The 13,482-nt window shown below is 37.3% G+C and overlaps 1 protein-coding gene across 2 annotated transcripts; it reads right to left on the minus strand.

The window, feature by feature from the left end:
• LOC105948306 (serine/threonine-protein kinase N2-like) lies at positions 1 to 7,697 on the minus strand. Of its 2 annotated transcripts, XR_001171729.3 has the most exons (16): positions 7,518 to 7,697; positions 7,086 to 7,142; positions 6,282 to 6,393; positions 6,001 to 6,098; positions 5,838 to 5,916; positions 5,538 to 5,596; positions 5,115 to 5,201; positions 4,707 to 4,795; positions 4,073 to 4,249; positions 3,803 to 3,865; positions 3,145 to 3,221; positions 2,743 to 2,885; positions 2,418 to 2,525; positions 1,574 to 1,654; positions 905 to 1,252; positions 1 to 516 (listed from the first exon to the last, which is right to left on the minus strand). XR_001171729.3 is itself a non-coding variant. In XM_031891370.1 (15 exons), exons 1-15 carry the CDS (start codon positions 7,569 to 7,571, stop codon positions 1,142 to 1,144), a joined length of 1,395 nt encoding a protein of 464 aa, XP_031747230.1. In that variant the 5' UTR covers positions 7,572 to 7,697; the 3' UTR covers positions 1 to 1,141. The 2 variants fall into 2 exon arrangements, 1 of the variants encoding a protein (XP_031747230.1); XM_031891370.1 differs by having other exon boundaries at positions 1 to 1,252.
• Positions 7,698 to 13,482: the final 5,785 nt, after the last annotated feature.

The raw sequence follows: 13,482 nt of genomic DNA on the forward strand, positions 1-13,482 counted from the left end.
TAAGTATAAAAACAACTAAATGTCTTTATTTCACATATCACACAATATTTCGGCCCACATTAGGACCTTTATCAAGGATCATATATACATATATGTACAAATCCTGATACAGAAACGTCTCCGCACTCTTCCAACACTGAAAAGCTCCGGTGCTCAGTAATTTCTGGATGCCGTCCTGTTCTCCAGTCGTAGATATATTCAAAGCAAACGCAGCACGCGGATTGAGTGCAAAAAATGTATTTAAAAAGGATCACATCGAATAGGCAAAGCACATGCCCTTTATCAAGCCTTCAACAATGTAACTAACCCAGTAAATTACATTTAAAGGGATACACAGTGCTTTGCCCTAAATGTTGCATACGTGATGTGACCCTCTTTTTAATACACAAACTGTATTCAGTGCAGCTGGATCAAGTGGATCTTCACATGGAGATCTCTGACGGACGGACTGGTCTGGGAAACAGTGAGAGTGCTGCAGGTCGCTCTACTGGTCCGAGACGATTGATGTATTGGGATCTATTATGATTAAAAAGAAAATCTGTAAAACACAGTTGGAGTGCATTGGAAATGCCAAAATAGCTTACTAAAGAAATAAATATATTATTATTATGTCATAATCAGATATCTGTAGGTTTCCAGAGGCAGATATACTGGATGAAAGGACAAATAGCTTTTCCTGGAGGAAACTTTTAAGTTTTCCCACATTCCTACCAGATAATTGATCATATATTAATCATGGACTATATTAAATAAAGTTTTTATATATAATTAAGCAGTCATATATTATAAAATGTATTGATAAAGTATGTGAAGGGATCAGTATATGCAGAGATCAACTTAAGATGGGTTTTTTTGTAATGAAATGTGTGTAGAGTTATTAATGGATTCAAGTTGGATCACTTACCTTTCATAGTGTTCAGCTTCTCATCGTTTCAACCAGAAATCTTCTTTGAGCAGAGGAACAGACGAGACTTTATTCCTCAGGCACCCGTAGACTTGACTTCTGTGGCAGTAACAGAGGCCTGCGGGGCCCTGGGCATGATTTGCTCTAGGGCCCCCCCGCCCTCCACCCTATGCAGGCAGCTTAGCTCTGTAGGTCTACAGGGGTCCACGATGTTTATACCACTGGGAATATAAATAATTATAATTCCCAGTCGCTAAGTTCAGTTTCAGTCAAAGGAACTGTTCCAGTGTTATTCATAATAAACATAGGCTTGATTTCTTTCCTCCTTAAAGCCTCCCATTTCATTCCCTGTAACATAGAAAAGAGCCTTTATTAATATTATCCCCTAAATATGAAATCTCCTATCAAATGCTTATAATGCATAATGGTAATTCTATGCACGCATTGGCAATATCTGCAGAAAAACTATGCTTTAGAGTTGTCATGGCAGCCCTGAAATCTGATTATATATAACTTGCAATGATACTACATTTAATGGTGAAACTACCAGCTACAAAATATATTTCAATATATAAGGGCCCCAGAGAATATTGTTACAATTAGGATAAGGAAACATATAAGAATACACGAGTAACAGTTATATAACCAGAGAAATTCCCAAACACTTACAAAGAAGAATGGTCGTTCCATAACCGCGTGCGCTCCTTCTACAGTCGATCCCAGGCGCAGTGCGGGATTTTTATTCAGCAGCTGCACAAACAGAAATAAATGTTATATTAAAAAGGCACTGAGCATATTGCCTTCAACTCCCAGTATGTTTTAGATCAAGTTCTAACATCCCTGAATATTACTGATATGGTGAGATATGAACCCACAGTATTTTATCTCTTTGAATTGATTCCAAGCCATGCAACCAAATCGTTCCACTCTTTAATAAGCCAAACTAAGACAACTAAAACATTAGACAAACTAATGCCGAAGTTATAAAACTTTATCGCAACAACTTCTTATCAGCACGGATATTGTTTGGTTGGGAAATGATGGATATTCTTTAGGCAGGTGTTACAGTGAGCTCTGCATTGGATATTTGGCTAAGTGTTTCCTACTTAGATATATATATATATATATATATATATCAAAATAAAACAGCCAGCACCAAGGGTCTTTGTGTTTCAAAAAATCTCTCGTGTATTAAAATTGCATGTACAACCGACGTTTCGGTCCCTTTTGGGACCTTTTTCAAAAGGGACCGAAACGTCGGTTGTACATGCAATTTTAATACACGAGAGATTTTTTGAAACACAAAGACCCTTGGTGCTGGCTGTTTTATTTTGATATTTATATGATATCCCGTGCACAGGGGCAACTGCAGAGCAGCAGATTTTGGAGTGTGGTGCTGTCGTGTGGACTGTTTTATATATATATATATATATATATATATATATATATATACACACTGTATGTTGTGCCTTGGAGAACAGATAATAAAATGAATATCATGGTAGCAACTTACTCCTTGTAGTATATCACGGACATGCGCAGGCAGGGTAAGTGGATAGTTTGGCCTTTCACAGGTAATATTTATACGAATCTCATGATCATCGTCTCCATCAAATGGCAACTGTAAATATAGAAAGGTATTTGCTTAGGAAGTAGTTTTTCTAAGAACAGTATAACAATCACATAGTTCATAATGGAACTTTCACAGTCCTAATATTAATTTAACTATTAGTAGCTTGCTTCATATTAATAAAAATGCATTGCTTAAAGTAAGCTCCAGGATACAGGGGAATAGACCACCCCCCAGCTAATTGATTTTATGGATGCTTTACACTTACCTCTCCAAGTATCATCTCATAAATGATGACACCTAAGGCCCACCAGTCCACCGATCTGGTATAGTAAAGTTCTGTGAATATTTCAGGGGCCATATAGACACGAGTGCCGCATCGGCCATAAATTCGACGCCCAAAACCTATTCCTTTAATACAAAAAAAGGATGAGTTAGTGGAAGTGACCTGTATTCATAAAGATCTCACCTAAGCTGTCTACATAAAAAGGGCAACATCGATTTTATGTTGTCTATTCCCATTTACATCTCCATACGTAGGTCTTAAGTGTAATACAGTTAAAAAGACCTTTACTATAATATGATAAAGTAGGGTGATACTATTTTATGAACAAGCATAGTTGTGGCACAATAAACCATGTCTATATAATATGAGGCCAGGGAAACGTACCAGTTTTGCTAAGTCCATAGTCTGTAATTCTCGGATATCCTCTCTTATCCAGCAAAATGTTTTCAGGCTTTAAATCCCTGCAAACCAAAGTGATAGGGAAATTGCAATTATTCATTCCACTAAATAGAGTTCTGAATATTCAGTAATTATATCTTTCATCTTTTAATGCAGTCATTAAGTTATGCAGCTCTAACATTCAAAATGTGTGAAAAATACTACACTCTAGCAGTTGGTCTTAAAGGGTAAGCTAATAAATGAATTCCCACCCCATTATGTACCACCTGATCATTTATTAAGCAGTAAGCGATTGGCTGCTCAGGACAGGTTATGCTGGTTATATGGATAGTGGGGCAACAGCCTTGGGGCCAGACTGACTCAGCTGCATCTCTCCAATACTGAGTATCTAAAAGGGGAAATTGTTGTCTATGGCAAAGCCCTCATATCCCCCGCTCCATCATACACCTATATAATCAATACTACTTCCAGCCAGGTACCAGTAAGCCCTGCTCTCTTTAAACTTTATAAACAGAATCATCCCTTTGAGAATAAGCCCAATGCACTTAAAACCCACAGTCCCCATTCTACTACTTTTACGGAGTAACTTGCTTTTTTTTTGGTTAAACAATTATGATATTTTACTTTTAGCAGTGCTTCTTACCTATGGACAATGTTGTTTTCATGCAGAAATTTCAGTCCTTGCACAATGCAGGCTGCATAAAATCTGCAAATAGAAAATGGAAAAAACATTATTTTCCTCACTGCCTTGTGGAACCAGAGACATAATTGAACACTGAATAAGCATATGTATAATACTTCCATTCCCTGCATATTAATATTCAGTATCCCATCAAGTAGATTATTGTTAGATGCCCTACACTTGGTATTACAGGCTCAATGGAATCCTACAGAGAAGCCCAATGCTACTTACATGCTGCATTTCAGTGGCAGGTCATACTTGTCCATGATAGAAGATAGGTCACCTCCTGGGGCATATTCCATAACCAAACACTCATTGTATTTTGTCACAAAGGAAGTGTCTAAGCCAATCAGAAATGGAGCTTTTTCCTTCTTTACCAATTGCAATATCTTCTTTTCTGTCTCAATTCTGAAAAATAAAAGCATAAGAACATGATCCTACATGCTGATTTGATGATATATTATACATAAGGAAAGGCTTTTTATGTTATATTGTGTTAATTATCCATTATTTGATGTGCCTTTATGTTGCTAATACTGGGAAATGCTGGCACACGTGCTATAGCTTGTAGGACCTTAGCGACATGGAAGCACCTTTGGTTTACCCAGTTGTTAGCTGTCACTTCAGATATATGTACTTAGCAAATTAAAGCTTTGGGCAATCATTTGTTTTGGTAGGGCCCAGAACTAACAGATTTTATAAGGCCCTATTATTTATAAGCCAAAACTATTTCTCCAACAACTAAAGTGTCTCTGGTTGGGGAGCACTAATATAGCACTAACATCCCAAGATGGGTGATCAACTAAATGGGTGTTGTTTGTTTTGTTTCTTATGAATATATTCTTTTATTTACTTCCATACTTACTTTTCAGTGGCATGTTTATTATATATATTCTTTGGAATTGCCTTAATCGCAAATTTCTTCTTTGAATGTTTGTGCTCTGCCAGAAACACCTGGAATAAAGAAAAAGTATCTTAAGTAACCCTGATTTTGTTCCTTCATTTCATTTAAAAGTCCTCCTATAGGACTAAAGGTTCCCATAAACAGGCAGATTTCAGCTGCCGACTTGGGTCATTCATACTGTTTTGGCAGCTTGTCTGCCAATGTTTGGGCACCCCCAACGTGCCTAAAAATTGGGCAGCTATTGCTTGGTCAGGTTTTATTTTTCTGTCGGATTGGGGGCTGCATCGGCTCATTGATGCGCCCTCACTCCAACGGTTCCTATTTATTGTAGATGAGCAGATCTAATAGTACATGGCCACCCTTACTCACCTTTCCAAAAGATCCTTCTCCTAGCAAACTAAGAAGGTCATAGTCTTCTCTTTTTGACCTAGATATGGAAGGAGTTCTTCTGGCCGACTAAAGAGAGAAAACAGAACACTGTAACTTGCGATTGATCAGATTCAGGTTGTTTTAGATTACTGACCATTTAGTGTGGTAAAATAATGAAAGTACTTAAAGTTCAGTTTAATATTCTGTAAATAAACCTGTGTATAGGTTTTTGGACACTGGGGCTACTAACTTTCCCCATAGCAGTTACTCATAGAAAAACATCAAATATTTGCTTTTATTTAGTCTCTTGTCATAGATTCAGCAAAACAAGTTGCTGATTGGCTGAAATAAGTTACTAATGGTTCATCAGTGCTGTAGCTTGTTGCTCAGATGAACACACTACAGGATAATATCTGAACTTACCTCACTTTGATGTATTGCTGGTAATGCCATTTCAAGGCAATGTGCTCGCTCTGAAGAATCTAAAAAAAAGATAACAAAAATAACCCATAAACACCACAACATCAGGTAACCATGTAACCATAGTAAACAAATTTGTATACAAATCTCTGAGTGTAAATGCAAACTTCAATTCATTACTTATTCTACAAGGAATGTATAGCAAATAGATCTAGCTGTAGGGATATTGTATGTTCACATTTCAGTTACTCTTCCCAATGGGAACAGAGAACAAAATTAGACAAGCAATCTCTAATATGTCACCTGAGGATTTCTCGATTCTATTTATGTAGAACTTTGTTCTTTGCCTTTCAGTCCGTACATCATCCAAACCACTGGAGTCCTTTAGATAATAAAAAAAAAACCATTATTTTGGAGAAATAAAATGTGTACTCAGATATACAGTATAATGTGTCTCTCTACTTACCTCCCCTTGACTCTTGTACTCATGTGATGCTTCCAAATAATAAGATCTTGGTGAAGAGTCAAGTGATCTTTCTGAGCTATCTAGTGGCTCTGGAGAATCTAGAAAATCCAACCAAAAATAATCACTTATGGTGTTTGCATTACATATTAATATGCAGCATTCCCTGATACTTGGCTAAGGCAGAGATCTAGCACTATCATTATTTAGATTCGTAGGAGTGACTATACTGAAAGTACTTCAACAATATATAAAATGAGCAAGTGAATCTTCAGATACTGCACCTGGTGGTTTCTCATTTTCTTCCACTCGTGGTAATTTTGGTCTCACTGTAACACTTATCATAGGTGGTTCCATTTCACTTGAACCACTGGAAATGCTGTCTCCGCTGGACTCCTGTAAGTATAGAATATAAATAATTTGTAACAAAATGATGCTTAGTTCTTCTGCTCCCAAGAATATTGTGGTCAAATAAGTACTTCTGGCTACAGAAGGCCAAATACATGAAAGCGACCTAATGAGTAGCCGAACACATGACCCATTCAGTGGTAGAAAAATAAAAATATACCAAGAAAACATTAATAGTCTAGTGCAGGTATCCCCAACCAGTGGCTCAGGGGGAACATGTTTCTCACCAACCCCTTGGATGTTGCTCCCAGCGGCTTCAAAGTAGTTGCTCATAAAACCCAGTGTAAAGCCAAATAGAGTCTTCTATAGGCTGCCAAAATACATATATATATAGGGGCTACCAAAAAGCCAATTATAGGTCTTATTTGCCCCTTGTGGAACCTTTTTTCTATTTTAATTTGGCTCACGGGTATAAAAGGTTGGGGATCCCTGATCTAGTGTATAAGGGTTCCATAAAGAATATTTCTCAGTAAGGCTATTAAATGTAATTTTAACCAACCGACGCACTATTCTGGCAGATGAAGCTCCAGCTCTAATAGTTATATAACCTGATCGTTTGGGGAAGATTATCTTTTTGTTGAATTCATCAACTTTTTAAATGCATTTTATGGAGAAAGGTCCACAATCAATGCACATTGTAAACTGAATAAAAATTGAATAAATCAAGGCCTAATACTTACAGAAGAACAATCCAGAAGACTGGACCTATCATCTTCTGAATCAGCAATTTCCTTCTCCTGTATGGGGAATAACAATTGTAAGTTCTTGAAATAAAATGTAAGGTTAGGTGGTAGGACTGTGGGGTATTTGATACTGCAGATCTTTATTTTTTATTACATGAATCTATTTCACGATTATTAGATTTTCTTTGCTCCTTAAAACCCATTGGAATTCACAGTGTATATTGGGAAAGTTAATTGGATATTTTATTCGTTAGGAAAAATTTATTTTTGGATACCCTTTATATCCCTAATATCCTTATGTTCTACAAGTCTTATATAGATATCACCTTAATGAATCTGTTATATGTTTATTCATTTTGCTTGTAAAAAAACAAATTGTGGCAATGTGTGTGCAATGAATATACTGAAATATCAAGGTATAACACTTACATCATTTTTATCTTGGGTCTCGAAATCTTCAACTACCATTTCCTCGTCCTGCATAAAAACCTCTGCAGGAGAAACACTTTGAGGACATTCTGGATTTGGATACTGTAAAGTATCTGTAAAAAAGAAGCCGAGGGATATAATCAATTAGTATAGAATTTTTCACTCATAACTAAAATATTTTGGGCATGATTTCTTCCTGAGTTGAACGGTTAACAACTGGGAAGATAAACGCTTAAAAACTCACATATTTTTTATTTTATGTACAGGGGCAGAATAAATTGGAAACACATGTTTTTAGCAACAGCTCCTCAATTTCCTTTGTACAGGTAACAAAGAGTGGATCATGCCGGTTGGCAAAAGGATCTCCATATTGAGGATATTGATTAGGGGAGGTACATGCGCTTACTAATAGCATTGGTCCGTTGTAATTATGGGTGTTGATTACATTGAGTTGGGCACCAATAATTCACAGAACTATGTAATCAATTTCCCACAGTGTAAATATAATAATATATACATACTGTAAGTATGGGGTATTTTTAGTTGGATTTTGATAACATTTTGATTTTTCGTCGGATCAGGGAGCGCAAAGGTTAGTTGATGCGGTCCCAGAACTGACTGGTGCCCGTACCCACCTTTCTTATTCAATCGTTTGGCCCCAGGGCCAAATGACTGAATAAGCCTGATATTGCCCACCTGTAGGTGGGGACATCGGGAGAAGATCCCCTCGCTTGGTGACCTCGCCAAGCGAGCGGATCTTAGCATGTATGACCTTAAGGCAAACACTGATTCCACATATACTGTACCTAGACATTCCACAGCTTCTTTCACTATTAAATATGTTGCATGTGGTTCTTTCTCCATATCCGCTAATAGTGTTTCATTTGGAGTTGCAACAGAATTTTTGTCCTCTTTCTCATCATTCAGTTCATCAATCAGACTCTCAATGGGCTCTTCTATTGCCTCATCGGTCAGTTCTTGAACTGGAGATTCAATGAGATTTTCAACTTTCAATTCTTCAACAAATAAGTCCTTCCCCTGTGTAACATGTTCTGTTACACAAAACTCCTGGGGTGCAGCAACATCTGGGCTACTGGACTCCTAGAATCACAAAACAAAGGTTAAATAATTATGCTTAACGGTTTGAAAAATGAAATCTACATACACATGAATATGTGAGCTATAGAGAGGAAAAGCCCCATTGCATGTAAAATACTAAAGGAGAGATTATGAGGCTTATTTATCAGGTTTTTTTTTTACCAGAACTAAACTAAGCATGAATGTCTACTTATAAAGTGTGATTGAATAAAAACAAGGAACATATACGAATAAGAAAACCTTGAATTCCTTGTTTCCTTTAGTATTTTTTCTGCAATTACAAATAAAATTTCTGAAAACTTCTAACACCTTGAATTAAATAATTGTGATATTTTGGACTATGAAGTCAATATTTTTTTGCTGCAAATTTTCGCAAATTTTATGGCCCTTTTACATCTGCTTTGTGGCTTTAGAGGTTTTTGAGTTTTGTGTAAAAGTTGTGGTTTTAGTGCGACAAATTGAAGGTCACTGCTTTCGCGTTTTTTTTCTACAACTTTTTAAATAAATCCCCCTCAATAAACGAGCCCCTGGGGTAAATAAAATAGACAGATAAAATGACACATTTGTGCCGATGTTTACTCACTGTTTCAATACAGGTTGTAGGTTGAACCTATAAAAGAAAAGAAAAAATAGTGAGAAAGTCATTAATTCATTACGCACAATATCACTGCAGACAAGAAGGCAGGAACATTTGTATTATGGAGAGAAAATCTGTAGGATTACCTTCTTTCTTCTAAAGATTTTCCGAATTCTTTTAAAGAATCTTCTAAACATGTTTGTCAGTTCTGCAATAGAAAAGATAGGTTGCTTAGTAGGTTAAAAAAATGCTAGAAAAGCTAATCCAAATTACAAAAAAAGATCCCTTATCTGGAAAACAGGTCCCATACCTGTACAACATTTTTACTGCGCCACCTATTGTTATTCCCTATATTGATATTAAAGATATATTGATACAAAGGATGTGGAAGTGCTATTACACAACTCATTATAAAGCCATGGTTGGGAAATTAGTGCTCCAATTAATGATAAAAACTAAATCATTAGACTAGAATAAAATAGTGTCAATAGTGACTGTGTCCATCTTATTATCTCCTTGTGATTAATCTGTAATTAATGAATACATGAACTGATATCTCTGTTTGATGAATATGTGTATTTAGACTTAGCATTTTCGTGCAGTTGACGGGCATTATGTACGTTTACAAAAACTCATATATACATTAATATATACATAGAGTATATTATATATATATATATATATACTTATAAGCACAATATATGCATTTGTGTGTGTTGTAAATGCATAAAAAATGTCTGTGTCTAAGTAGCCATAATATAACACATTCATATAAGTATTATCAATTAAAAAATCTATATAAAACTATACACTTACAGTTATTCAATAGATAAAGATGAAATGTTAAGAAAAAAAAAAGCTAAAAAAGTTTTTAAAAATAGCTGTTGGTAGCAGAAAGGCACAGCGCAGGTCTGTACCGGTCACTAGCTAACCTCCAACTGAACTGTCACAAGACTGTGACATACTGATCTGCATCATGAGCCATTGTGACATCACATGTATCCCCAGTGACACTGACTGACTGCACTTTGAGTCACACTGCTGCTTATCCACCTGCAAGATGCAGCCTGGATTCAGTAGCCATCATTCCTTATGTTTAACCTTTACTATAGTGTAGCCAGAAATATTCTAAGACAAGCTGAATTTTAAAAAAAATATATTTACTCCTTTGGGGGGAACTTTAATAATAATAGTTATAAATACTGTAATTCCATGATTAAATGCTACCAAGCAAGGGATAATAATTGACTATCATTTGCGACTTACTATTTATTGGGATACAGACCCCTAAGTACAGGATCACTGCTGCTCACTGTTACCCAGCAGCCTTTCCTGCAGCAGCAGTGGTGCTGGGTGCAACATTTCTTACACTGTTAATTGATTTTGCCTTTTGATAAAGTACAAAATAAATTTCGCATTTTCTTAATTTTTAGTACAACTAGTGCTGAATCCCATGTACACATTTGTGGCCTAGTCGGTGATGGACTAGACTTTTGTAGAACCAATGGAAACGCTGCACTGAGTAGTTTTTAGTCAATAGAGGGCAGAACTGCTATCAGTCTTATGGGAATTAGACCATTGCTATGTAGGCAGGGAGGGTGGAAGGGAGGACTCAGCCCAAACTCACCCGCGACCCACAAGAACTGCTTAAAGGTCGGGCCTGCATTGCTTCACCCTGCCGTTGTACTCATTATGCTCCATAATATGCAGAAGGGGGGCTCTAGAGATAAGAAGGTTCATTTCATGAATAAGGTGGGGTTGCAGGCAGATTTGGGGCATGGCTGGGTGGATTGTGTACCTGGCCAAGTACAAGTTTTTTATTTTCATTGGGGCCCCTATTCTACCAGATAAGTGGTGGTCTTATAACCTGGGCTCCCTGAGGGAAGCCTGTCCCGCCTGCTGTTTATATTCACTCATCTCTTCTCTGATAAGAATATCTGTTTGTACATTTGCCTGCCCCATTGCCCATTCCTGCCAGACACCTAATAGGCTCAGTGCCATGGGATCTGCTATGGTCCCCACATTGGTTTTCAATTCTTAAAAATACAATTTTCCAACCAATCTGCTATTTAAGAGACTTCCTCACCTTGCATATTGTCTGATGTCAACCAGTGCCCATCTTCTAAATAAGAAAGTAATAGATTTAAAAACCATCATGTAGCGTACACAGCAGACTCATTGCCAATCAAATGACCAGAATGAAGCTGAAAAGGAAGCATTTGGACAGAGGCATTATATAGGTGACTCTAGCATAGGTAACTAGCACTAGTGAGTAAGTTAGTGTCACCCAATTCTATTTTCCATTCCACCAACCAGCTCCTAGTCCCCAGGAGTTTACAGGTCCATCCAAAGGAAACTTACAGCCTTCCTTCAAATGAACATTATTCTCATCAAATATGTCCCTTCTATCACTTGTAAGGCGCCATTCTGAAACCCATTCCTATTGACCTACCTTCTTACTCTTCCCTGCACTCCTGGAGCACGTTTGCATGTCTTGCAAATGTGACTATTACTCATGTTTATTACTAGAAACTATATATTACTATATATTACTAGAAACTATATTACTGTGAAATAGTAATGGATTATTCATGTTGAGCATATCCTCCATATCCCAAATACTACTAGTACTTGTATCTAGGCTGTATCAGCCCCTGTGGCCTCTAATCCAAAGGAGCCTGACATGGCAAACACCCACTGGGTACAAAGATTCCCCAGAACACACAAGATGCAAAACTGTGACACCTCTGCTCTGGTATGATGTTAAATGTGTGGAACTGCTAAGTGTTTGTAATTATAATACATTCACAGTATGTAAGTAACAGGGACTGATCTCAGTTCCCATAATGTCTTCATCCGCATCATTGCAGCTAATATTAGCCGGCGCCTGTGCCAATGCCCCCACAACTCTGCACTTACAGCTGAGCCCATATTGTTTTACATAACTTGCCGTATTTCTACATTATAGGTATCATGTACCAGCTTTGCCCAGATGGGGGCAGCAAATTGCAAACTTGGGGATGCGGAGATAGAGGAAGAACTGCAAAAGTCTTCAGTGTAGTACTTCCACACATCTGTTGAAAAGAATTATTCAAATTACACTGATATCTCTCTTAGTTCATAATTCTGACGTAAAATGCTTGAGATAAATAACAGACATATCAAATATATATATATATATCATCTTTTTAAGCAGCAGTTTTTACATGCTTTATTAAACAAATCCTAAATGAAAAAACTGAACCCGGCCCCCTGGCCTATGGGCAAAACAGGGGGGGGGGTAAGTTAAGCCACTAAAAATACTAGAATATTGGGTGCTGTATACAGATCTGCTTCTGGCCATCCTGGTCACAGGTAGAAATCCCCATAAGGCCAATCAGCAAACCAAAAACCACTTGCATTCATTGATCAACTATGAGTAGTAGTTACTGCCCACATACAGCTACCCAATAGCACTCAGGTGCGGTATATAGTGTGAGACAGTGATTGCTTAAGTTCTACATATATATAATGATTATATGGTTGAATCAAAGAACAACTAGAATGATACTCAGCAAGTCCAGTTGCTTAAGGCTAATGATAGACCAGGCTGATTCTTCACCTGCGGAAAACGAAGGCCAAAAATAAGCCCCTACACTCATATCAGCCTTCCCATGTGTCATAAACCATCCACTGCATTGGGAAGCAAATAAGCATTTACCCCAAATCTCACCCCACCTGAGCTTCAGGCTATGCTTCCATAGTAATTATTCTCAACAAATGTCCCCCCAACATCCTCCCTCAGACACTGATATGGCCACTTTAGGGGGACAATAGCCCCACAGTTTGGGACCCATTGCTCTAGACAGTGTTTTCATGGGCCACCTCACACGGTCTTCTTGCACTAAATTGTGTGGTGAATACACCTCTAGCTTTCTTCAATAGGCATTAAATATATTGGCACTGTTAAAGTTAGAATTCTCTTATTAAATTGCAATATGTGACTTCTGTTATAAAAAATGGGAACTGAACTTGTGGATATAATTCCTTACGCAGCAGTTTAACCAAGGAAGAACATAAAAAGCTGAAAAAGTAAGTTTCGTTGGTAGAAAAGGGACATTTGTGGGGTATGTATGGAAAGATGGCCAGATATGTAAACTAAAATATTGTTCATGCTAGGCATATTTAGAACAGTGATTGTAATGCTTACACACAACGAATCATATGAGAGACATGGTGCGCAGAGTTTCGCTTCAACTCACGTCACATGACTTTAAAAGAGAAGGAAAGGTGGAATCACTGGGGGTGCCA

The sequence above is a fragment of the Xenopus tropicalis genome, chromosome 8 (genome assembly GCF_000004195.4).
Source record: "Xenopus tropicalis strain Nigerian chromosome 8, UCB_Xtro_10.0, whole genome shotgun sequence".
NCBI classification, from domain to species: Eukaryota; Metazoa; Chordata; class Amphibia; order Anura; family Pipidae; genus Xenopus; species Xenopus tropicalis.

Coding starts and splice junctions, on each gene's coding strand:
- LOC105948306 (XM_031891370.1), bottom strand. CDS start 7,571: ATGCAGGACGAGGAAATGGTAGTTGAAGATTTCGAGACCCAAGATAAA. Junction 6,394..7,085: donor GTCTTCTGGATTGTTCTTCT/GTAAGTATTAGG, acceptor CTATACTTACAG/GAGTCCAGCGGAGACAGCAT. Junction 2,526..2,742: donor ATGAGATGATACTTGGAGAG/GTAAGTGTAAAG, acceptor CTATATTTACAG/TTGCCATTTGATGGAGACGA.